The sequence below is a fragment of the Armigeres subalbatus genome, chromosome 2, assembly GCF_024139115.2.
Source record: "Armigeres subalbatus isolate Guangzhou_Male chromosome 2, GZ_Asu_2, whole genome shotgun sequence".
NCBI classification, from domain to species: domain Eukaryota; kingdom Metazoa; phylum Arthropoda; class Insecta; order Diptera; family Culicidae; genus Armigeres; species Armigeres subalbatus.
This window is the reverse complement of record NC_085140.1, coordinates 293,762,704-293,788,204: the sequence shown is the minus strand read 5'-3', so window position 1 is coordinate 293,788,204 and position 25,501 is coordinate 293,762,704. Positions and strand designations below refer to the sequence as shown.

At 40.4% G+C, this 25,501-nt stretch overlaps 1 protein-coding gene across 11 annotated transcripts in view; it reads left to right on the top strand.

Annotated features, from left to right (window-relative positions):
* Positions 1-19,454, top strand: part of LOC134212425 (uncharacterized) — a 478,371-nt gene extending 458,917 nt beyond the window's left edge. For all 11 annotated transcript variants that reach the window (XM_062690261.1, XM_062690271.1, XM_062690270.1 and 8 more), the window contains exon 4: positions 5,254-19,454. In XM_062690261.1, the coding sequence (XP_062546245.1) occupies positions 5,254-6,777 (1,524 nt within the window). In that variant the 3' untranslated portion in view covers positions 6,778-19,454. The remainder of the gene's footprint in view (positions 1-5,253) is intronic.
* Positions 19,455-25,501: the final 6,047 nt, after the last annotated feature.

Below are 25,501 nucleotides of genomic sequence, written 5' to 3'. Positions count from 1 at the left end.
AAATTCAAAGAAAAATCACATGATAATTAATATGCGTTAAACATTTAAGATGAGTGAAAAATTGAGAAAATGTAAATCGTGTAAAAACAGAATCCAGTGTACTCAAATTGATTCATAAAAAATGTTACTTAGGTCCTTTTGAAAAGTTAAGCGAGAATTGATTCTCACAGGTATTTTTAAACAACGCTGCAAAGTAGGCCTGGCTGCTTTTATGTTTGAACTACATTTATGATGTGCTTCTAACATAAATATTGACAAGAAAAGTGATATAGTCGAATCTATTACTTTCCAGGATTCTTTCACGAAATATCTGTGTATGTGTAGACTAGACTTATACCAATGTGTAGACTAGACAAGCCCAATCGCGTTCTACGCAAATATGACGTATAACAATTGTTTGCAAATATGATCAATCATTACGCAAATATACTTTGTTGTTTCGCTTGCATCGCTTATCACAGTGAATCCAGATCCAACGAAGCATATTCGTAATTCTTCTCAATTTAACTTTTTGTCTTTCTCGTATACGTAGAGGTTAATCGATTACTCCAAATCCGAGCCGCACTGATAGATGACTCGGAGATCCATAGTGTTAATTACCAATCGACACAGCTCAACGAATTGAGGTGATGTCTGTTATTGTGTATGTGTACAACATTTTGTAAACACTTTTTGGTTCATGGCCGAATTACTCGTAACAGGTTCCATTCGACGGGGAATCCTGTCCCATTGTTTGCTATTGAAAATTGGGCATAATTATGGCCAACATATATTTTTTTTCTTCAAATATTTATTTTATTGGGCTCAATTGTTTAATTTAAAACTCCAAGGAGCCAAATACTGTTTAACATATTACATAATATTATTCTAGTGATGTTTCAGAAAAGCGTCATGAAACACTTTTACGACATGTCTTCTTTGGAGCCGACCGATCTGTAACCTCAGTTGGTTGAATTCTCAGCTGACTCGTTGTTGGCTTTTGCTGCTTCTTATCTTCCGTTTTCAATTTATTTACACAGTCCGTGTATCCTATTATGCTTTTTTTCACGAACCACATCCGATCTGTTTTGTTTTTGAAAGTCATAGTCTCCGCCATTTTTTCCCGCTCTATCATTGAACATGGCATAGAATCTAGATCCATTTGACGGTTTGTCCTTGTTGGGTCGGTTTGCAATGCAACCACTTCCTCCTCTAGTACTACTGTTCTTTCGAATCGAATTACAACTCCGGAATAACTTTCCTTTCCGTTTTTCGATTGCCTCTTCATTCAGATTTTTGTTCCTCAATTGTGGACACAAGTCTTTTCGGTGTCCTTCCGCTTGACACACGAAGCACTTATTCCGCAAATTTGGATAGTATATCCGCGTCGTCCATTTGGATACCTGGAGCGACGGAGAAACTTCCTTTTCAACATCAATATACACACCTCTAATGCCGGTGTGCATATGGCCCAAACCTAAGTCCGGTGGGAATTTCTCCCTGATAATACTTTCTACTTTCCCATATTCTGCAAAACGTTCTTTCAACTCGTCGTCCGGTAATTCAGGTGGCAGATCAAATACTCGAATGGATGATAATAGAAGTGTTGACTCTTCCTTGATCAAATGGTCCAAAACACTGAAAATTTATCGAGAAACGGTCGAGATATTATCCTTCAAAGTCTATCAGATTTTTGTGTCGCTCCTCGATTTTCGCAATCGCAGTGTATTAGGGTGGCTCAAAAAACGTCCAATTGCAAATCACTGTTTTTGGATGTTTCTGCATACATTTTTCCATATAATCTTCCAATGAGTTTAGCACCGCCCAAACGTTAACCGATTTGACTGAAATTTTGTCCAGAGCATCAGGGCATCAAATAAAACCGAATAAGAGGGCGGCCCATCAAAAAATTTGTAAAGGTGTTTTTTGAGGGCACAATTTACGATCAAGAACAATGATACTCACACAGTTCTTGTAGAATTAAATACAGAATGCTATGTTGAAAACTGCGAGAAGATTAGAGTTTATTAGGCAAAGCTATTAGCATTTTACTGGAGTGTCGTAGGGGTGAATTTATTTCTTTTCAACGAAATTTGCTCAAACCCCACTTCAGAGAAATGCTAATAACTTAGCCGGGCAAACTTTAATCTTCTCGTGGTTTTCTGCATAAAATTCTGTATTAAATTCTTCAAGATCTGAATGAGTATCATAGTTATTCATCGTAAGTTGTGCGGTCCACCTGCAATTCGCTGTTTTTGGATGTTTCTGCATACATTTTTCCATATAATCTTCCAACGAGTTTAGCACCGCCCAAACGTTAACCAATTTGGCTGAAATTTTGCCCAGACCATCAGGGCATCAAATAGAACCGAATAAGAGGGCGGCCCATCAGAAAAATTGAAAAAAGTTTTTCCCATACTAATTTGAGCCACCCTACAGTGTATACGAGGGTACGTAAAATACGTAGTCCTACATCAAAAGGGTAAGTATTTATTGGAATTCTAGTGCCAGCATGAGTTATGCTGGTGTGGTGCTGGTGCCAGAATAAAACACCCCGCTTGCTGCTGCCCGTACCAAAGGCTCAAGAGAAGGCAACCTGGGCTACCTACCACGAGTTTGTATCAGTGGTCAAGGTGTTTGAAGAACTTGTGGCAGGAAATCGTACTTACTTTAGACTCCGTAAGATCGACTACAGTTCGCCGCCGCACCAAACCGGCTATTTACAAAACGCTTATTAAGTAGCGCCCTCTACGGACATAAGACCTGGACGATGCTCGTGGAGGACCTACGTACACTTGAAGTTTTCTTAAGAAAAGTGCTGCGTACCGTCTATGGTTGGGTTCAGATGGCGGATGGTGCGTGGAGGAGCCGAATGAGCCACGAGTTGCACCAGCTGTTGGGACTGCTGCTGCCAAAACAGACGACCGTGGTGGGCCATTCACGTAGTCAGAATGTCATATAATAACCAGGTGAAAATGATTCTCGATAGTGATCCGACAAGCACAAGAAGGTAAAGTGCACAGCAAGCAAGGTAGATTGATCAAGTGGAAATCAATTTGCAGAAGCTCAGTAGACTCCATTTTTAAATGTTGATCTAGATTATTTAAATTAGAAATCTTATAATCTTACACATCAGAGACAAATGTCAAGAAGACATTTCTTCGAACAATCTTTTACGGTTCTTACGGCCCTTTCGGACAAGGAGAATATGGCGAGGTGAGGATATTGAAACTTTTGCTCCATCAACTCCAAGTAAAGCTTAAGGACAAGCCTCCCGGAATCCAAAACTAAAGGCATTTGCTTTTTCAAAGGCACCCCATTCAAAACGGAAGCTATAAATAGCACAGCAGTCATTTATATTATTCCAGTGGCGTCGCGTAACCTCACTTTTTGACGTAGGACTTACGTCTTTCTTTACTATACTGGGTGTCATTTAGATTTTTAGAAATCGGAAGCGTTACGCTGGAAGGGAAGATTTTGAACGTTACTAGCGCCTTTATCTTTCTATGGATTTTCAAGATTTATATATCAATCGACTCGGACACTCTCCACCATTTTGCCTATTTCATTGTAACTTAAGATTATAAACGATAAGCTATTGAAAATTTCAATTCTTGTCAAACCCAGTAAAAATTTCATATGTAACCAATCCCGTGCGTACCTAACACGGACATCAGAATGCGGTATGTTACAAGCCTTCGGGTCTACCGGAAGATTTTCTTTGTGTTTAAAAGAAGCAGTGCCTGCAGTGTGCGAGTCATTACAATTTGTGATAGCAGCGCGTACTGACATGCTTTTTGCTCACACAATCGTTCAATCGTTTGTTGTGTTTACCTACACAGCGACAGCATGCAGTCACCAGCGGTAGAACTGCCGGTGGGCGCATTTTTTTTGTCATTCTGTGCTTGATGATGGTCAGATGCAGTGGTTTAGGTTGCGATGGATGCAATCGCCCATCGCATTGCTCGGCGTTCACGGATAGAGGCCGATTATTAGTTTTATTTCCAGAAGTTTTGAATAAACAAATTGCTAATAATTCTACACAGCATGGAAGTTGTCATTTCAAATAACAATCCCTATAATCAAACTCCATAGATTCGAAAGTTAAATGTTAATACGTTACGTTTATACAAGTCCTACGTCTACTCGCGGTTATGTTGAAAACATTACCCATTACTTTTTTCGTTTTTCCTGTGCACTGGTCCAAAAAATGAAAATTTTGATATTTTGACAGCTCAAATGGAAAATAAAATTATCAGAGTCGTTTAAACTAATCATAATCTAGTTATTCTATGCATTTCCGCACATCAATTCCTTCAATTTAAACCCAGCGCACAGGTAGATTGAGGTTGGGGAAACGCCACTGTATTATTCCCATTATTCCACGCATGCCGCGATGTGGCAAAGGTAGATTAATAAAAATGACAGTTGTGCGTGGCTTCTGTTTTGAATGGGATGCCTTTGAAAACGCGAGTGCATCTAGTTGTGGATTCCGGGAGGCCTGTTCCTAAAAAACTTCAAATTAAAGGGAGAACTATTATCCGACACTACTTCTTCTTCGATTTCAAAGTGGGCAAAGAAAGAATTAATTTACGTGTACTATTGCTATGCTCGTTTGTTGTAAGATAGCCTCAGTAATATAGTAATATATCAGTGATACCCGATACGATTTGTGATCAACTGAATCTGCCACATGAAAACTTAGGTAAAAAAGGGTGATTTTTTATTGGCGCTTGATGAGATTTAGCAGAACCCCCGTCTTATATGCAAAGCGAGACTCAAACGCACAAATATGGCATTTCATATAATATATGCTGATACCACCATCGCACATCCATGACCACAGTCAACATCAACTTATACGCGCTCTCGAATGCAACTCTGGTAAGCACGTTTGCGGTGCATTGAAAGAGTGAATGCACTGCCGGTAGAACGCAAATAGATGCACCAACAGTTAGTAGACTGATGCATACGAGACGATGATTGTTGATTATGCGCTACGATTGGGGGTATGTCTACGGTCTGCTACACATATGTTTTGATTTCGCTCCAACTTCTAGGCCCATATTCTTAAAATAGATTTCAATGTGCGTGGTGATGTCTCGTGCAATCACATACAAATGTGTCTTTTTGCATTTGTTGTTCTTTTTCTGGTATTTGATAAGCATCGTAAAATAAAATAATGTTTAGCCAAAACGATTAGAATATAGAGATTTCAAATCTTAATAACTACTGTTCAAATAACGCTTTTTATCTTCCTTCTCTCTTCAACAGGCGGCGATCCTCCAGCAAACTGCTGAGTACATCTACACCCTGGAACAGGAGAAGACTAGACTGCTGTCGCAAAACTGTCAGCTAAAACGGTTACTAGACCAGCAGGATCATAGTGGGGCGGTAGCAGCAGCAGCAGCCGAGCCCCAGCAAGCCATCACACAGACTGTTCCGGGAGTGACCGTACTAACTGCAACGGGAACCGTGGCGACAGCCGCAGTCGTTGTTAGCAACGCCTCAACGGTAGCCACGATCCAGCCAGCAGCCCCACAGGTGGCCACCATAGCAAAAAAGCGAAAAATTGACGCCATCATCCAGCCGGTGTCGGATTCCTCAGACGAAGGACTTGGCTCGATGTCACCGGAGCCAGTCGGTCTCATGCAGGTCGTGAACAATGCGACTGGAACTACGCTAATAACCGCGGTTAATGGACGGCCATGCCCCCCATTCAACGTATCGGCGAAGGACTTCTTGGATTTGAAGCACCAACTGGAGATCGAGCGGCGAAAGAAGGCCGTATTCGAGGAGAGACTGAAGGCTTTAGAACGACAGATCTACCCCGCTCGGGTACTCTATCAAGACCATCCGGAATTGACTGAGAGTAGTGAAGCGCTGGAAGAAGCAGCCGTACCAACGATAACCAAAACGGTCACAGCCAAAAGAGATCAGGACAATGTTCAACTGATCGCACTGGACACCGGTATAGTCGGTAAGAAGCAGTTGGTCGTCTGTGGGCCGGAAATCATCGAAGAGACTGTACCACCATTGCCCATTGCCAAGCCAGCGATTGTTCCCGTAAAGGAAGAAAAAGTGTTCATCAACCGATCTCGGTCACGATCGCCTACGATCGAAACGATTGTCACATTGCCTCCCAAGAAAAACCGCTATCCTACGATCCTCGAAGCGGCCATCAAAGCCGAACCTAAAGTGGAGGTCGAACGCATTGATTCCCCTTCTTCAATCGTCGTCAACGAGGATCGCCTGTCGCACCTTACAAGCAGTAAGTTGGTCACATCCCAGCAGCAACAAGCGTCATCGCGCATCAACACCTGCCGCCATAACTTGGAGACGATAGTTGAAGCGATACGGCATCTAGAAGGTGATGCATTCGACAACGTAGGTCCTGCACAACTGCAACAAGCATCGGCGGTTCGTGCGGCGGTGCAGGAAGTACCTCTCGCGTTAACCACCTCCAGCAAACAGAAGGAGCGTGAACATCGCCAAAGTCAGTTAGAACCGTACCTGACGTTCCGATCACCACCATCCACTGGCGCGTGTGCGCCAGCCTCCTCCACTACCTCCTCCTCCATCATCCCTTCCAGTAACACTCCCAGCAATCTGAGCGGCAACCCCGCCATTGTGTCAGTCTCTATCACCCCTACCGTGGCGCTGGCCGCCGGAGGTTGCAGTCCCTCTCCTTCAGTCCCATCCGCATCCACCCCCGTCACACAACACACCGCATCGCAGATTCTCCAGCAGCACCAGCAGTGTCGACCGGGTGTGATCGTTGTTAAGCAAACCTCATGATCAGCTGGCATCACTGCTTCTTCTTCATTCCTATCTGGCGTCTCGGTTGCATCTGCAGCAGCATCATCAGCAGCGTCGTTGTCGTATTCTGGTTCTGGTTCGCACCCTTCATCAGTAGTGACCGCTGCAAGCACTGTCGGGCCGGTCGGCACACTCGTGATCAACAGCGGCAGCAGTAGCAAGCAAATGAAGATCGTCAGCTGTAAGAACGTTGGCGGCTGCAGCGGGACGTCCAATGTGATCATCCAGTACCGCCAACCTCCTCCTCCACCTCAACCCATGATCGACGATTTGGACAAATAACGAGGCAACGACTGCGGCAGCGGTGGCGATCGACATTGGCGTAGGAATCTATTTTGTTGATTATTTTTATATACGGTTTATATTACTTTTTCGCTTCCACAAACTGACCTGAACCCCCCCTGAGAGTCCCTCTGATGATCATCCCTCGACGGTATTCCGCCTACATACATTAGTAAGTTGTGATTTTCATAGCAATTTTATTTTTCATATTTTTGACAGTAGTTTAAAGAACCATTCTTTAAGTTTATATTTCTATTGCAATGCATTTTTTTAATCAAGTGAAAGTTATAACGAAGTAAAAGCGAAAATTGATATGACGTTTTAAGTATCAAACAAAAACCAATACAAACACATACATTAACAAATATACTTGATAAGAAAGTTGGACAAAGAAAAACATGTTTGACGATTAGAATAAGTAAGTGCAAAAGGTAGGAACGAAAGAAGGATTACTTTTTTCGTGAAATAGGCATTTTTTCTTTTCTTTTTTGTTGTAATTAAACAAACCCATCTATTCAAGCTGATAGTCCTTTTTTCTTATAATAAAAATAAAAATAAAAGAATGGAAGGCTGCCTTGACATTAACCTGTGTAGAAACTCCCCAAATTAGATCAAACATAATCAAGATTTCGGGCTCCATTTTTATTCATCATTTTTGGCGATGTTTTTAGTTTTCTTGAATTTTTTCAATCGATCATGCCCGAGAGTCAGTCTGATGGGAGCAGATGTTTAGTTCCGAACAATCGATTCTTCACGTATTTTTTTAATTCCAATGGTTGAAACTCGGTGTTTGTGAACATGCTACACAGGTTGAATGTGGGGTTAGATAACTCAAATGGAGTAAAAACGATATTTTCCATGAAATTGATCTGTTTTGAGAGTCTTTTTTTGTAGTAAGTGAACGAATTATTTCCTGAATTGAATCATTTTTCGAATTGTATACTTCTTCGAAGCGATGCACATTTAGTGTTGTGTTTAAGCATTTTTAGTAAATAAATGAATGACCATACTAAAAGTGTAACGTTTTAGATTTGGTGTGATCATCAAAAATATATAAACAGCGAGAAAGCAATAGCAGAAAAATAACTTTGAGCATCATATGCCGGGAACTTTTAGTCCAATAAGTTTTAGTATGTAACGAATGGAATACAAACACAATAAAAAAATCAATTCTGGAAATTATTCAGGGCAAATGAAATGATCCATAGCAAAATAAAGTTAAACAGACACAAAACACATTTGAGCTAGTCGTTTTTTCCTCATCCTTCTATGGAAACTTGGAATGTGGAAGGAAAACATCTACTCAAGCCGCACTTCTGTCCCATTTTGCAAAATTTATACCTTTGCCGCATTCAAAATTGTTTTGCCACTTATTCTACAAATAGCACGTTTCAGCAGCTCTCGCATGTAGATCAATGACGCGCTAGCCAAGTCCTTAAAGTCAGTTAGGAAATGAGGAGATTGTTAGTGTGTAGTTATTGTTGCGACTTGTTGACTGAGAATTCACCATGAGAAGTGATGTGGCTTGAACCCACAACCTCCTGCCTATTAAGCAGAAATGGTTGTCATGATTATCATGTAGCATGTCATCGCTTAAAACTTTTAAGCACTCGCACGCTTTTCTTATTTTGTGTTAGATGACACTGGAATGATGAGATCATACGCGAGACTCACATAAAAAATACCGAGAAATATTTAAAAAAACAACTTGAGGATAAATACATTAACTATGTAATTTGTATTGGTATTATCTACAAGTATTGCTAATGAATCTACAACGTTCGCGTTATTTAGGCCGTCTGATAACGCCACCAGCCCATGGCAGTTTGTCGTGTTTTAAATGCAATTCAAGCTCAACTCTCAAAACAGAACAGCGAAAAATGGAAAAATCAATAATCAGAAAATCAAAAAACGGTTTACAACAAACGATTATCCGACGCTAAGACTAGTCGAACCGCGTCACCTAGCAAAAACATCTTTAAAACAATTCTTTGTCGCATCCTCCTAGCCAATCGTTTTGTATGCAATGAAAAAAAAAAACAGAAGGAGAGAGCGATAAGATCGGAAACTCTCCCCAACCCTTTTAAAAAGGGACCCACTGCGAATCAAATTCGGCTAAGAAAAATATGTTTGGTTTTCTTCCTCCTAATTAATTGTATTCTGAATGGAAACTATGTTTCCCAACCCGTCTAGTAAAGAAAAATTCTAGCAATAACTTTGAAAAAAAATATAGTTCAATTTATCCTCGGAGCTGATTTACTGTTTTAGTTTTTAAAACTTTTAGGTTACGATTAGGAATGTATTATGCGAGGGATGGCTTAGCCGAAAACGTATACAAATTTTGAAAAAGTAAAAATACATGAATAAATAAATAAAGTGGACGATTTGCTGAGCGACGGATATCGTTTCACTCCGTGGGAGTGACCTAATCAAGCAGAGAAAAAAAACTTTGTTTTGCTTGACTTTCGCTAATTTATTGGTTAGGGTGTGATTAATTTGTTTTAGTTTTGGTGACATATGTAAAATTAGAAAACCGTGTTGCAAAATTTGCATTGTGATTCGGTTTAACAAAAAGAGAGAAAAAGAGAATGGATGAAGCGGATGAGGGAGTAGAGTAAAAACGAGAGGATAAGAATTGCGACTTAGTAAATCAATTGTATGATTTATCCGCATTCAGAAATAAAGTGAATATTTAATGGAAGAATATTGAGGTTAGGATTAAGGGCAGAAAATAAAACATAAGGAAAGTAAAACTCTAAACATTACTGATTAAGTATTTAAAGAAAAGCATTACTGTAGAAAAGGTGAGCGTCGCGACGGTGAGGAAGTGAAATATTTCAGAATATATAGTTCGAATCTCTTTACTGGTGAAGCATAATAATTAATACTATTATTATTACTACTATTACACTGAAACTAAAACCCAAGTACATTTACGCGTTCAAAGAAAAAAAAACAACAAAGTGAATAAAACTAAATGTATTGAATTGATTTTTTCTTTTTGTATTCATCATACTACTTATACTGACGATAGATACGAAGCAAACACACAAACACAAACAAGCAAACAAACACACATTTATAAACATTATTCAACTAAATCTACTTGTGGAACGGCGAAAATGGGCAATGCAGCTGAATAGCAGACAAAAGTGAAGTGGAGCTGCATTCGTTTTACGTAGAGTATTTCCAAGAAAAGAAGTTCAAGTGTTGAGAAACATGATTTGAAATGAAATTTGTGTAAACATTGTGAACGTTCTTCTTGCAAAGTTTAGTATCTAATGTTCAACATACAATAAAGAAAAAAGAAGAGCAGTAAACGGTAAACAGTGAAACAAGCCCGTAATAATGTTATCAAATATTATGATTTAACGGCAGAAAAGGCAAAATAAGAGGTTTAACATTATAATAACAGAACAACACAAATAATAACAAGAACTCTAGAAAAACCATCGCATAATGGAAGATGAACAGAACAGTTTTCGGATTCGCGCGTATAATAGTGTGTACAAAGGTATCCGAAGCTGCTGAGTATTTCCGTTTACATTTTTTCAAAATATTTAAAACATTTTTCGAGAATTGTACTCCTTTTTTGAGCTAGCCGGTTAGTCAGTCAGTCAGTCAGTGGTATAAAGTACTAAACATTGTTTACAAGATGAGCGGTCGGTTGAGTATTAGCGAAGCCATGAACGTGGCAAAGGAAACCCGATAAAAAACGACAAATTTGAAAAAAAAAACTTTGATCAACGGGCTAACTAACTATTGTTCAAAACGGTGACGACCGCAAGACACCCCTAGTGCGTAGCAGGGGAAGAGAAAACCAACGTGAATACTGCCCATCAAATGCCTGAAATATCTTATTGTCCTGAGAACCAGTTTTACCGAGTTTATCGCAGAGTTTGAGGAGCCAGCATGTTGTGAGTTTTCCGAAACACAAACGTAAATATTTAAGTGAAAACAAAGTGAACAAAAAAAAACAAATGAAAGATATGTCAAACTAAAATTAAACTCCAAATTCACCGATATTGTGTCATTATCCGCAAAAAAAATGCAAGTTCAAGATCATCGATTGCGCTGCAAGAATAATAGTCGTACAGTTTCCAGAACAAGCAACTTAAACAAGAAAGATATACACGATTTCATCCGATACGAATTTACCCGGTCGGATAGACGAAGTGGACTGCTTATCAGGCGGATGGACGGGCAATATTCGGGGCAAGTAAAAAAAAAACACATGATCCCCCGTTTTCGTTTCCGATGTAATTCGATGTAAAAACATTTGAGGGTTTTCTGGTGGACATCAAAGAGAGCTGTACAGTTTTGAATATAATTTCGAACATGACTCATGAATTTCAAACACTGGCGTTTTAACGCCCTAAAACTTAAATTTCCTTAGGTTTTAGATTCGGACGATCAAGATTACAAATGAATTCAACATTCTACGGAAAGAATTAAGTTGAAATGACCATTTAAAAGCGGGTGCTTGGAATTTAAGTCAAAACGGTATATTTTATTCAGGAACGGCATGGGATATCAATTATTTTTTAATGAAACATAACATTTAGTTTTTACTTTTTTTTAAGCTTCGTTAATGTTTTATTGAAATTTGGCCGGCAAGTGTCTTGCTAGTGATTGTATATCAATGTTATTAAATGACATACACCGATGTTGTACTTTGACACAACTTGAAACATCAAATCGACTATTAAAATTATTGGATTATTTTATATTTTTTTTCACAAATATTACTCGATAGGTTGAAAAAATAACTTGTCGTAGATAGATCAAATAACAAAAGTTCGGCAAATTTTGAATGAAACTTCAATGTTTTTGGTCATTTTTTAAAACGAAGTTGTAAGGATTCCGTGAAATGCTGCTGCTAACCGCAAGTCAAACACATATGAGTTCTCATCGATTTTCACATTTCAGTTGACGAACTATCAACTTCGTATAGCATATGGTTTGCCGAGTTAGCGTCCGCGGTACCGGACATCAAGTGGGACACTATGAGAATTAGGAGAATTCCATTAGTAAGGGGTACTGATATCGGACAATTGTAATTTGGATTGTGTGTAGATTTGAGATGAATTTGCTCGTTTCATTCAGACAAACTTCACGTGATCCGAAAAAATACCATTATGGTCGCAAGGGTTAGGTATCACCGATTCCAACGAGCCATAGACTAGTACGGATGTTCTGAAAGAGCAAAGCAAATTAATAATTTGAAATTTACTTTCCTTACTAGTCCTATAAAGAATAAATGCTTTATACGAGTGCCCGTAACAGCCTGAGTACCCATCCTTTTTGTTAAATAGGAAGATCCGCATCGAGGGACTTCTATTTTTTGCCATCCTGCTGCCTTGTCAGTAGTGATTCCGCTCCAACAATCGACCAAACCACTTTTCAGAGTTGGATTTTATTGATCACAGTAGGCTCGATGGCGATTTTGACCCCAGTAAGTCCAGTAAGTCCATGCTGGGTTGAGTTTCCTCATTAGGAAGGAGTCGACCTTTCGCAGACGCAGAGTCATACAGTTTCTTGGCACTCTTATCGAATAGTTCCGATGAGCGGACGGGAGTGGCAAGAACGTGCGCCCCAATTCTTGGTCATATCGGAACGCAGTGAAGTTACTGGCCAAAGAATCGAAAGCGATGTCTTCACGATAAAGCTTGTTCGAACACAGTCTCGGTTGTTGAGAAGAGAGAGTCTGAGTCAGTGCCTGCTGAAAGATGGAAGGCTTCCGCCTCGTTTGATGCTCCGTCTTGTGCTCAGTTTACAAGTGTAGGTAATGAAACTAAAAAATCTATAGTAGGTATATTTACTTCTTTGACTGTTTATAATCGCAGCCTAAAACGACAGGCCTTGACCCAGTTTTCAGCATCACTGGGCATGTCAGGTCACCAAACGCGTTCTCTGAGAATGCTTTTGAATTTGGCGGAAAGGGAATGACCATTATGAGCAACTTATAACGTTTTTATTTTTCGTAGGACACTTGGTATTAAAATGGATCCGTTTTTGACCACTAAGCCCTTGGAAACGAAGAGATCAGATGCCACCTGCTAGAACCACTTCAATTGTCCAGGCCATTCACTTGAACCTTAAGCCGCTTTCACGCTAGTGAGTACTTTGTCGTGAGCTGTAGCATCGACGATCTCTTCCTCTGTCAAGAACCCTACAGAATTGGCTTCTAGTCTAGCTATCTCCAACAGACTAGATTCCTCATCAAATGGCTCATCCAATCAAATGACAGCTGCCAGTATATAGGCGGGAAGAAGGGTCCGCAATATTGTCGCTGCTTCTTTCACATGCTCTACATCATAGCTGTAGGGACTCAGTCAAAGTGCCCAACCATCCGCTCTTGTGAGAACTCTTTTCGAATCTTCCCGACAGCGACTAAGAATAAACGATATCCCTTTGGAGTTGACACGCAACGTAAAGTGCCTCCCTAGCAGAAAATAAGCAAAGTGCTCGACAGCCCATACGGCGGCTAATGCCTCCCGTTGATTTTGGGCGTAACGTCTTTCCGTAGGAGTTAGGGCCTTTGAGGCAAAACTGATTACACGATTCGTGCCATTGCTATCGACCTGGAAAACATAACAAATGACAAGAAAGTCAAATCTATTTTATTCTTAAAGAAAGATTACCTGTACCAGGACCGCTCCTAGAGGGATAGGCGACGCATCGGTATGTAGAACTGTTTTGTCCTCTTCGCTAAAATATCCGAGGGTTACGGTGCATTTTGCGATTTTTCCTTTATTGCTTTAAAAGCGATAGTTTGAATGGGACCCCATTCCCAACTGTCTTTGCCTGCGGCCGTCCACAAAGGTCTGGTTAAGTCAGCGAAGTTTTAAATTGCTCCATGGGGTTTTGATTTCATTTCGTTTATCGGGGGCAACCGGAAGTATTCCCGTTCAATGGCTTTATTACCCGCCCGCATATTAACGACTAATCTGAAATCCCCTTTCCCCTTCGCAACGGCGGACATTCCGCTTATCCATTCAGGAGCAGAGGATACTTTTTTCAATAATGTCTTTTTCTATATCTCATATCAAGATTATACCCAGTTTTCTGTTTAATGGAGTCGACGGCTGTACTTACTGCGGTTCTTGTTGAACTGCATCAATGCTGTTGATGCGCTTCGTGCGATACATGGCCGCGAAATGGCCACGCTTTTTACATATGTTGCATGAGCGGCTAATAGCGGGACACACGCCGGATTCCTTGTGAGCTGGCCGACCGCACTGTTTACACTGTTCTTGAGTGTTCGGTTTAAAGCGCTTCTTCATCACTCCGTCTCGACCATATGCCGGGTTCCTGCCTGGCTTGTATTCCGTGCTTGGGTTGGGTCGTCGAAAATTTTTAAACGGTCTTTTCGTCGTCAAAGCGACCACCGGTCCGGATGAATTGCTCGGCTGTAATCCCGCCTCGTACGCCTCGTTACGTGTTGCAGCCTGCACGACGTACAGTGTGCATTATGCGTTTTTCACAGTGTACTCTGTGTCTCGTCCTTGACGTTCGGCTTCGGCTACTCTTGTTCAATCTCAACGTGAGGTTAAATAAGAGTGGGGTTATGAATATGTATTTTACTTAGTTTTCATCAAATTGTCACCTATATGGATTCGCATTACGCGTTTTTCACAATGTACTTTGTGTATGTTACCTATATGGATTCGCATTATGCGTTTTTCACAGTGTACTATGTGTCTAGTCCTTGACATTCGGCTTCGGCTACTCTTGCTCAATCTCAACGTGAGGTTCAATAAGAGTGGGGTTATGGATATGTGTTTTACTTAGTTTTCAACAAATTGTCACCTATATGGATTCGCATTATGCGTTTTTTACAATGTACTTTGTGATTGTCACCTATATGGATTCGCATTATGCGTTTTTCACAGTGCACTCAGTGTTTCGTCTTTGACGTTCGTCCATTGATACGTCCTCTGTGTTTTTGTGACACCTCTCTTTAGTCCCTAGCTGAATGCGTGTGAGTCTACATAATTGGCTTTCCTATAAATGATTCCATTCTCCTTTCTAACTTCACTTCCTCTTCCTTTCTCCTTTTCACTTCCTTTTCCGTCAGGTAAATGATGAGAAAGGCCAGTGAAGGCGATGGCACAAATCTCCCAAATTGAGGGGAACGTGCCTCCTGAACCGACGTTCTGATACCTGATACCAGATCTCTCCAGATTTGTGTGAGGCTTCTCATTCACTCGTTATACTCGCTTATAACATCTACTTTAGCTCCCACGTCAGAAGGCTGATTGTTCTCCTCCTGAGGAGCGCGGATGAACTTTCCGATTTCCATTTCTGTAACGGACCTTAAAAGGGAATATCCGATATAGTCACCAAGTAGCTACTGATCTACATTATTAAGTAGCAAAATAGTTACTCAATGAATCTTTCTGAGATTATAATCAAATAGACATGAGTAGAGAAGCATGATTTTTTGGGAATAGATCTCAACCTCGATTGAACATTCACGCCTCAAAACAATAGGATCGACTTGCTTCATATTGACAAACAACACGCTGCGAGCCTTCGATCCGACATTTGAGCATAAAACAACGAAATCGGAAACAAGTAATTTTCTACGATCGCAGCAATTACTTGAAGAAATTCTCCCGCGGTAAACATAGCTATTCGATGAATTGACACATGACAACAAAACAATAGGATCGAACGCATATTCGGCCAGCGGGCATTGCCTTTGGCAAATAGCACGCTATTAGCTTTCGATCCGACATTTGTGTGTTAAAACAGAGTCGAGCTTGGTTAATGTTTCAATTACCATTGTTTCTATTAGTGCCACGTTGCAATTTTTGATTGTTCCAATTATTTTTTTACACAAAACTTTCGGCGGTGGACATTACTAAACTACGGCATCTTAGCAAACAACGTGTCGCCACAGTTTTTCCATTCGTTTCCATATCAAGGAAAGCCAATCCCTGGAATGAACCATTCTCCAGAATGACGTTCCACAGTAAAAAAATCCCGACAAAGACTAAGAGGATATGAGGCTTATTTATGACAAGTTCCGATGTAATTCCTTTGAGTAGTTCAGTATAATATGCAAATTTGGGCTTTCTGTCTGGAGAACGTCTTTCTGGTTGTTTGAAAAAAAAAAATAGTCAGGCCTGGTAGCGGGTCACTTTTTAGTGACGGTCCACTGCAAGCCGAGAACACCTCTGCACTCGCCACGAGTTCCTCCGGAATTTAGTGACGGCCCACTGCAAGCCGAGAACACCTCTGCACTCGCCACGAGTTCCTCCGGAATTTTATTGGAATCTGGGTTAAGGTTTTATGGCAGAGGTTCGTCTTGTTTAACGGGTTGCCAATGTGATAGTTATGAAAGTGTGGTGTAGTATTCTAATTGGATGCCGAAACGAACTTTTTCGCTCATTTCGAATTCTAACAGTTACCTGCTAGAACTAATCAAGTTGTAGGTATAGGGATAGAAGATGGAAACGGTAGGAAAGCCTGTTTCCAGTTCTAGCGATTGCTAGAACATGAGAAATATATGAAAAGATACAAAGTAGGAGGAACGGAACGGGCCTGGGATTGAACCCACGACCTCCTGCGTATGAGGCAGAAGCTCGTTTATTCGTATCGGCCTTATTAACTTCATATAAAATTCAATTTTTGTTACTGCAAGTGAAATTAAAAGTCACTTTTTGGACACTTTTTCTGCAGTTGAAAGTCATTGTGTAGTCCCTTTTTCGCCAGTGTTGGTCATTAAAATCACTATTTTGAGCGGCATTGACCGCTACCAGCCCTGATTTAGGGCGAATTATTTCTGGGGAACGGCTTTCGGAAGAATGGGTTTCTGGGTTACGACATACAATCCTTATACATCATTTTCACAGACTTCCAATATCCAAAAGATTCTTAGATTTTCAGGCAAGAATCATGAACTCAAACTGTACGAATTTTTGTAGTCACGATCCCATGGATTTGTTTCGTTATTCCTAGGACATCATGGAAGTTTCTCATGTTATTGTTCTCTGTTGTTTCGACTGATGAATATATGTAATGGGATTCGGCTTTACAGTCTCAGTAGTTCAAACAATAATGTTTTAACTGCCCGGCGTTTCTGCTGTGATTGGCAGCCTTCTTCCCTAGAAGTTAACTCAACGTGAGCAAATTGTGCCAAACATTTAATTCTACCGTCCTTTGATTGAACACCAGTTGAAAGATATTACACAGATTTGAGAATTTGGATTGAGATTTTGGGAACATGGTGCTCAATACCATATGTAACACAATTTTGTGAATCATTATCCTTAACAGAATGCTTGCAATTTTATATAACAAAATTGGTTTGTGATTCTTTTAAGTTGAATATAAAAATATTATTTTTATTATGTATGTTTAAATGACAAAACATCTGATTCTACAAAATTTTGATCGTCATAAGAAATTCGCCTGTATTCTTGTTTACGTACGAAAGCTCATTCGAACGAAAGTTGATGCGTATTTTCGTTTACGCCAGCAAAATGAAATGGGGAAACGGTTCGAAGGATTCGCAATCGTTCAAAAGTATCGGTCGTTCGTAAACAAGAATACGGGTGATTGATTTACTTGATTAGTTGATCAGTCTTCCTGAAGTCCTGATAAGCACTCTAGTTCGTAAACATCGATCGTCCTATTCACGTTGACAGCAACTCAGACATGTAAACTATAAAAACATTTTGGCGTCTATCAAAAATAGTAATTATAAAAAAGCAACACTAACAAATACAAAGTGAAATTTTAGTTCAAAATTGTTCCAAAACTAATTAAAACAAACAAAATATCTTAGAGATAAGTAATATTTAAAAAACAAAACAAAAAACATAAATTATTTATTTCCTTTGAAAACAGAGAAGTTGGAAAAAGAAACAAAAATCTAAAATGAAAAAAGCAATTTAGCTTGAAATTAAAATTTAATTTCTGTGAAATTGTGTTTATTATAACTTCTTTTTTATTTTAAAAAGTTTACAAAAATCTTTGGCTCTACTTGAAGACATGAAAATTACTACATATATACAGCAATCCAGCACTGTTATCTCTTTCCAACATTTGGTAATCAGAAACAACAATCCAGCAGTCCCGCCCATAAAAAGCATAATCCTCCTTATATTTAAAGCATTGTACACACTTGAAACAAAAGTAAAGAACTCATACTATTCAAACGATTAAATAGAAACGCCGAAAGGATTACATCCCACATGGAACGAAGAAGAATAAATCAAAATAACTTTTTGGCTCAATGCGAAAATTTAATTTTTGGTTTGACATACCAAAAGACGTGCGTTACTAACCATTGAAATAAACAAAAAACGAAAACATTCAGACATTTAACACGTCATGGGAAGGCTTGAGTAGCAAGCATTGAAACCGGGGAAGAAGTATGAATAGAAAACCACACGAAACTGTCTAAAACTAAGTAAAAACAAATCCAACAGTTATCCACTAAGAAGCAAAACATACAACCAATCACGAAACAAACTGAGAATAAAGAAAAAACAAATGTAACAAAACAAGGACGAAGGTAGTGTGTAGAACGAAAAACAAAAACAAGTAAAATGCAACAACAAAACGAGAATGTATTGTACAATTTACGCGAGAAACATTCACACATACATACATACATACACACACACAATCGCAAGTACACGTTCATACACATTCGCAACGTACACACAGAAGCAAACGGAAAATCGAGTAACGGAAGAAAAGAGGTGCGACTGTGAAAAGTTTTTATTTTTCTTAATATTCTAATTTAACTTTATTCCGTTGTCTACATAATCTGTCATCATGATTCATCGTTCATCATTCGTCATTGTTGTTGGTCCCTCCTCCCCTTTCACCCTCATACAATCAATCACAAACATCCATTTCGTCGTAATGTTAGTTGTCCTTTGTTTGTAAGGGTGAATATTTACGTTTAGCTTTTATTTTCTGTATAAATTGTGTATAAATGTAAGGCAGAAACATTGTTCCTTTATACTTGAATAAAAAGAAAAAGATAAAAACGCGAAAGAGAAACAAAAAAATCTACCATTGTTTGAGAATGAGAAAAAAAAGAAATATTTGAATGAACATAAAAATAGTAAAAGATAAATTAAACATGCAAAAAAAAACTAAACTACTTGTAAATTACAATCGCTTTAATTGATAAACCAAGTGAGAAATAAAGATGGCAAAAGAGAAAAAAGAAAAAAAAGAAGCATTACAACAAGACGGACAAGTGATTCTTGGTAAAACATAAAATCGCTACATATTTTTATGTTCTAGATTTTAAGTTTTTTTATTACTTATTTTATTGTAACAATCTTATTTTGGAATGTTTCTTGAGAAAAGAGAAATATAGATGCTTAAGAATATGTTTAAAATCGACGCCGCAGTTCATCGAAATAGGAAGAAAAGAAACTAATTCCATATTAAAGCATTATTATGGATTCCACTCCCACATTTAGACTTCTTCTAACGATCATCTGTTTAATGTTTGTCACTTCTGTGAAATTCAAATCGAGGCATCATTTCTGTTCATATTTAATTTTTGATAAGTTTCACAATCGTAGGTCTTGGGCGCCTACCTTTAGTTTCCACGATTGGTAAGGGTATCCATGTCCCCGCGTGCAGCCCCCAGTGCAGCCAACTCGTCATTGTGCCACACACCAATCACTAGTTTTCCGCTAAGTTTTGTACGCACCGTCTTTTGCTCCAAACCCCGGAAGTGTTTCGGTCTGCCTCTTTTAATATCCACGCTTCATGTCCGTAAAGAAACACCGGAATAATTAGGGAATTATTATGCTGCTCAACCTAAGCTTTTCCGATGAGGCCGATATCGTCCGCAAAGCCCAGGAGCATATGTGATCGTGTGATGATTGTGTCGACGTGTCGTTCCTTTCAACACCAGATCTTTTGATCGCATTCTCTAAGGTCCCAAGGAGGTCTGAAAGTTGTCATGTTATTAACTTTAACACTCTTAATCTGAATGCTTATGGAGAAATGTTGGGGAAGAAACAGCTGTCCAATCAGAAGGCAGAGTAGGAAAAGCATGAAAACTTCCATTGCCGGCCACGCCCATCATCTCCGTTACAAGTAAGGGTAGGATAATGATGATATGACACCTACTTGAGTTGGTTGGTCGAGAGGGGAATGGTCGTTTTGAATTCACCATAAGCGAGTGACACGACCGGTTTTTGATTTAATGTGCTAGGTGAATGTATGTAATGTGAGTGTCATTGTTTATACGGCATTTAGATATGTTACTGTACTGTTGTCGTAACAATGTGACGGTGTCGTTGAGAGTGGCAAAGCTAAGAGGGTTGGTTAATGCCACTCTTTGGTAATCCAGCATCCAGGGATGGGACATAGGTATTTCCTCCGTATGTCCTGGTTCTTAAGATCCCCGCATACAAGACACGTCTGTGCCTATTTAGATTACGCCATTTATGATAATATAACTCATATATTTAGTTAACATCTAAACAAAAAGTACTGAATCAACAATTTGTAGCCAAAATACACGGTCTCCATCCTCGAATTTGCGCCATGCTCGTCAAACCATTCTGTACCTGATCCACGCCGTCTTGTGCCTGCCGGATCGAAGGCGAACCCATAATCCGTAGTAGTCCGTAGAGGACTACCGGTCTTATAAGCGTTTTGAACATGACACATTTGGTGCACACCATCCACCGTTGCGACCCCAACGGACGTCAACGAGGCCGGCTTTATAACTTCCCAGGAACTCATTCACTATTGGTGACAGACGACGGAAGATGATCTGTGATATCACTTTGTAGGCGGCGAATTTTCTCACACTTCATCTTGTCGCCTTTCTTGTAGATGGGACATCCTTCCACTTCTCCGGTAGCTGTTCAGCTTCCCATATTCTGACAATCAGTTTGTGCCACTTGCCTAGCCAGCTTTTCCGGGCTCATTTTGAAGAGCTCAGCTCCGATATCATCCATACTAGCTACTTTATTGGTCTTTAGCTGTTGAATTTGCATGCTTAACTTCTTTCAAGGAGGCTAGTTGACTTCCATCGTCCACTGTACTGACGTAGTCATCTCCTTCGCTGCCTTGACTTTTACTGCCTGTACTCTCAGCGCCATTTAAATGTTCCACGTAGTGCTATTAAATGTTCCACGTTCGTCCTATTAGATGCTCCCATCCTTATCCCTGCACATCTCGGCTCACTGCACGAAGCCTTTGATAGAACCTGCGTGTTTATTGAGAACGGTACAGCTGCTCCATCAATTCGCATTCCGCTTCTTCAATGCGGCATTTCTTCTCCTGAAAAAGGCGGGTCAGCTGTCTCCAATTCCATCTATAGCGTTCTACGTTCTGCCGAGTCCCTTGTTGCAGCGCCCACGCTGCGTCCTTCTCCTCCAGAATCTGTCTGCACTCTTCGTCGAATCAATTGTTCCGTCGACTTCGTCCCACATACCTGACGTTGTTCTCCGCTGTGTCGTTAATGGCTGTATTCCAGCAGTCCTCAGAGGGGCCCTATCGACGTCTGGCAACGCTGCCGCGTAGCGACCTCAAGTTGCTTCACTCGCTATAGATCGTATCGCGGCGGCCGTCGGTACCGAATATTGCTGATGACGGATAGTTTTGGGTGCAGTTTAACCATCACCAGATAGTGGTCAGAATCGATATTAGTGCCACGATATGTCCTGACGTCGATAATGTCGGGGAAATGCCGTCCGTCAATCAGAACGATCAGGTCGATTTTTGATTCTGTTGTGATAGTAGGTGTTGGTAGTAGGTGCTGAAAATGGCCATATTCTTGGAGGCGACGAAATCTGGCCTATCGTAGGCCATTTTCGTTCATCAGTCGATGGGCGCTGAACTTTACAATAGTCGGTCGAACTAAACTCCTCCTCTTGGCCAACCTGAGCGTTCAAATCTCCCATGATGATTTTGACGTCGCGGCTTGGGCAGCTGTCGTTCCATCTGCGCGTAGAATGCGTCCTTATCATCATCAGTACTTCCGGAGTGTGGGTTATGGATGTTGATTATGCTGAAGATGAAGAACCGCAGAGCTGCAGAGCTACGATGCCGAATCCAAGGTCCTTGAGCACATCGGCGAGTATGCGTGTGCTCCCGATGATGTTGAGAGATTTTCAGTTCCATGAACCGAGTTTCCAATCGCTAGTCCCTTTTCGTCGCTGTGGTATTCGCCGATTGTTCCGGTCCGTACTCTCTTGTTGATTATTCGTTGCCTTAGTTTTTTTTAAGCTGGCTTGCAGGACGCTCAGTAAGATTTGCACATCCACAGAGGAGCGAACCCCCCTTTCCCTGTCTGCATACGACCATAGTTACCACCGGGGTTGGTAACCCGATCTTCCCTAAGGTTGCTCGTATCCCGGCCAGCACAACGAGGAGGTAGGGAAAGGTGGTTCTAGGTAAGAGGCTAAGGACCGCAAGGTAGGGTCTATTTTATTTCTTCAGATACGCGAAGTACCAATGGTGCGCTTTACCCAGCATTTGATGTATATAGTTATTACGATAAAGAGTAAGTTGATGCCAATTTCCATGCATTCCATTTTCTTTCTAATATTTTACACGATAATTTAAATGATAAATGGCGTAATCTGAAAAGGCTATTAGTTTCGTACGCTGCTTTGAAATCATTGAACAGGTGGTGAGTCTGCAAGAATTAATCATGGCTCAACTGCCACGACTGCCACGACAGCTTCGACTGCTTGGTGTTCGCTGAAGAAGGGCTTTTCAAGCGGTCTCAGTCTGTTGAACAGAATACGTGACAAAATTTCGTACGTCGAGTTCAGATGTGCCCGTTCTTATAGATCGGGCATAAGAGGTCATCCAACTAGCCGGTAAGCATTTCATCATCCTCCCTTATTTTCTGAATATAATGTGACAAGAAAATTATGTTGAGCTTTTAGTGGAATGTCTTTATTTGTCATAAGACGAGTCAAGTACAAGACACTGAGGACGGCCTTACTGTTGAGGTCGAAATACGTGTCTGTACAAACAAGTGGTGGAATTAAATGGAATTGTACGAACTCGTTTTATGACAAGTGAATAATGTGGTTGATAACTTCCAACTTTGCGAAGCTATACGAGGATTACGTCCTTCCCAGCACTGTGTTACATTTGGGCCCTTCTGAACTTCATCAAGCGTTGGTGATTCCAAGACTGGACCTGCTTGCTACCACCACCACATCCATTATCGTTGGAAGTGGAAAGTTTAATAATGTTTAATTCATGTTTATTATAATAAAAGAAAAAGTTGCAATTAAAAAAATCATCAAAATCAAATAATAAAATCGCATTTTTTGAACCGATGATTGGTGCCCAATTGTGCGCACCTATTTACGCATGTTCCTAATTATGCGCATTTTTTTCCTAAATATGCGCAGTTGCAAAATACCAAAATATATTGTATATTTCATTTAATCGACGACGAAAATGAATGTCAGCTTATTTCTGTAGTTTTGACTTTCTTTTTAAGGGCTCTTTCTGTTTCATCTTCTTATTATTTTCGCGAACGTCTTTCTTCTGTTCGCGGTCAGCTTTTCTCTTCAACTTTTCTTGCTCCACATTAATTTTATCTTGCTCCAACTCATGGAAGTACTTCCGAAATGCTTCACTAGTGGCCACGGCAGGTGCACGTGTGCGATATTTCGGTGATATTTCTTCACCGATTTGGTTGATGGAACTAATACCGACGGTTTTGAAAAAACTTGTTCAAAAGTATCTTCGGTAGACGCTTTTGGTTGCTGTGAGATGTTATGCACGACGATTTAAGAAAAAAGGCTACAGACGTTTTCAGACGTTGGGAGTCCACTGGAAAGCCCGCTCTAGCCGTCTCAATTATCCAATCGATAATTCACTCTTCCTCTTGCTTAGTCAAGACGGTTGGTCGTCCTGGATGTTTCAATTCAGTAGTGCCCCGGGCCAGAGACGTTGTTTATAGATAGAGACCCGCGCAGAGTGAAGCCGAAAGTACCAAACGAACCGTCAAACGCAGTACCAAACGAGCAAAGTAAACAAACATTACCAATCGGTGCTAAATGCAAGATAAGTATTGTAATCAACATAATAGAAAATATGAAAAAGTTGTACGAGTTAAGTAAATTAAGCTGTTTTTGGAGTTCTTTTACCAAGTTCATTATTGCATTTCATCATATTTGTCGTTGCATTATATGGCAATAGTGCTGAACGGTGATTGGAGCAAACGAAATAACAGCTCATACTGAGAGTCACTTCAAGTTCTCACAAATTTTGATGTTGCCAATCGCACAGGATATTTGTGTCTGCTGGCCGTGAAGCCAGAATTGCTTTTATTCCATCCGCGTGTCTCTATATAATAACATCGTCTCTGCCCCGGGCTAGCGTTTTTCTAAGAGTACTCTCCGGGATTCTGTACATCGCTGCGGCTCGACGAATCGAGTATCCTCTTCTGACCAGATCCACAATTTGATTTCGATTGTACTTCATGTTCTTGCGATCCCGATTCATTCCGGAAGTCAGCGCATAAATAAGAACATAAACGAAAATCACGGTGCTTAATTGTGCGCATTAGAAAATCGACTTTTTCACACAAAATAATAAATACCGGTGTTATTTTTTGATGTGAGTACGACAGAAACGAATGTATCTTACTGATTATGGTGAATATTGCAATTGTTTTGTCTAGTTCCACTTAAAATTTGAAGAAAACATTCCGAACACCAAATTCACGTTATGGTTAACGGAGTCGACATTTTGACGTTTTTAGCGTTGTCGATCAAGTTTGTTGTTTATTTTACCCATTTGAAACCACATATTATTGATACTATGGTCCAATGCTTGTTGGTTACTTGGCACGGTGCCCCCGGATCAGAGAAACGAATGGTATGACGGCGAATGTGAGCAGTTAGTAGAAAAGAAGAATGCAGCATGGGCGAGATTGCTGCAACACCGCACGAGGGCGAACGAGGCACGATATAAACAGGCGCGGAACAGACAAAACTCGATTTTCCGGAGGAAAAAGCGTCAACAGGAAGATCGAGTCCGTGAAGAGACGGAGCAACTGTACCGCGCTAATAACACACGAAGGTTCTATGAGAAGTTGAACCGTTCACGTAAGGGCCACGTACCACAGCCTGATATGTGTAAGGACATAAACGGGAACTTTCTTACGAACGAGCGTGAGGTGATCCAAATGTGGCGGTAGCACTACGAAGAGCACCTGAATGGCGATGTGGCAGACGAAGATGGCGGTATGGTGATGGACCTGGGGGAACGCGCGCAGGACATAATTCTACCGGCTCCGGATCTCCAGGAAATCCAGGAGGAGATTGGCCGGCTGAAGAACAACAAAGCCCCTGGGGTTGACCAACTACCAGGAGAGCTATTTAAACACGGTGGTGAGGCACTGGCTAGAGCGCTGCAAGATTTGGGAGGAGGAAGTTTTGCCGTA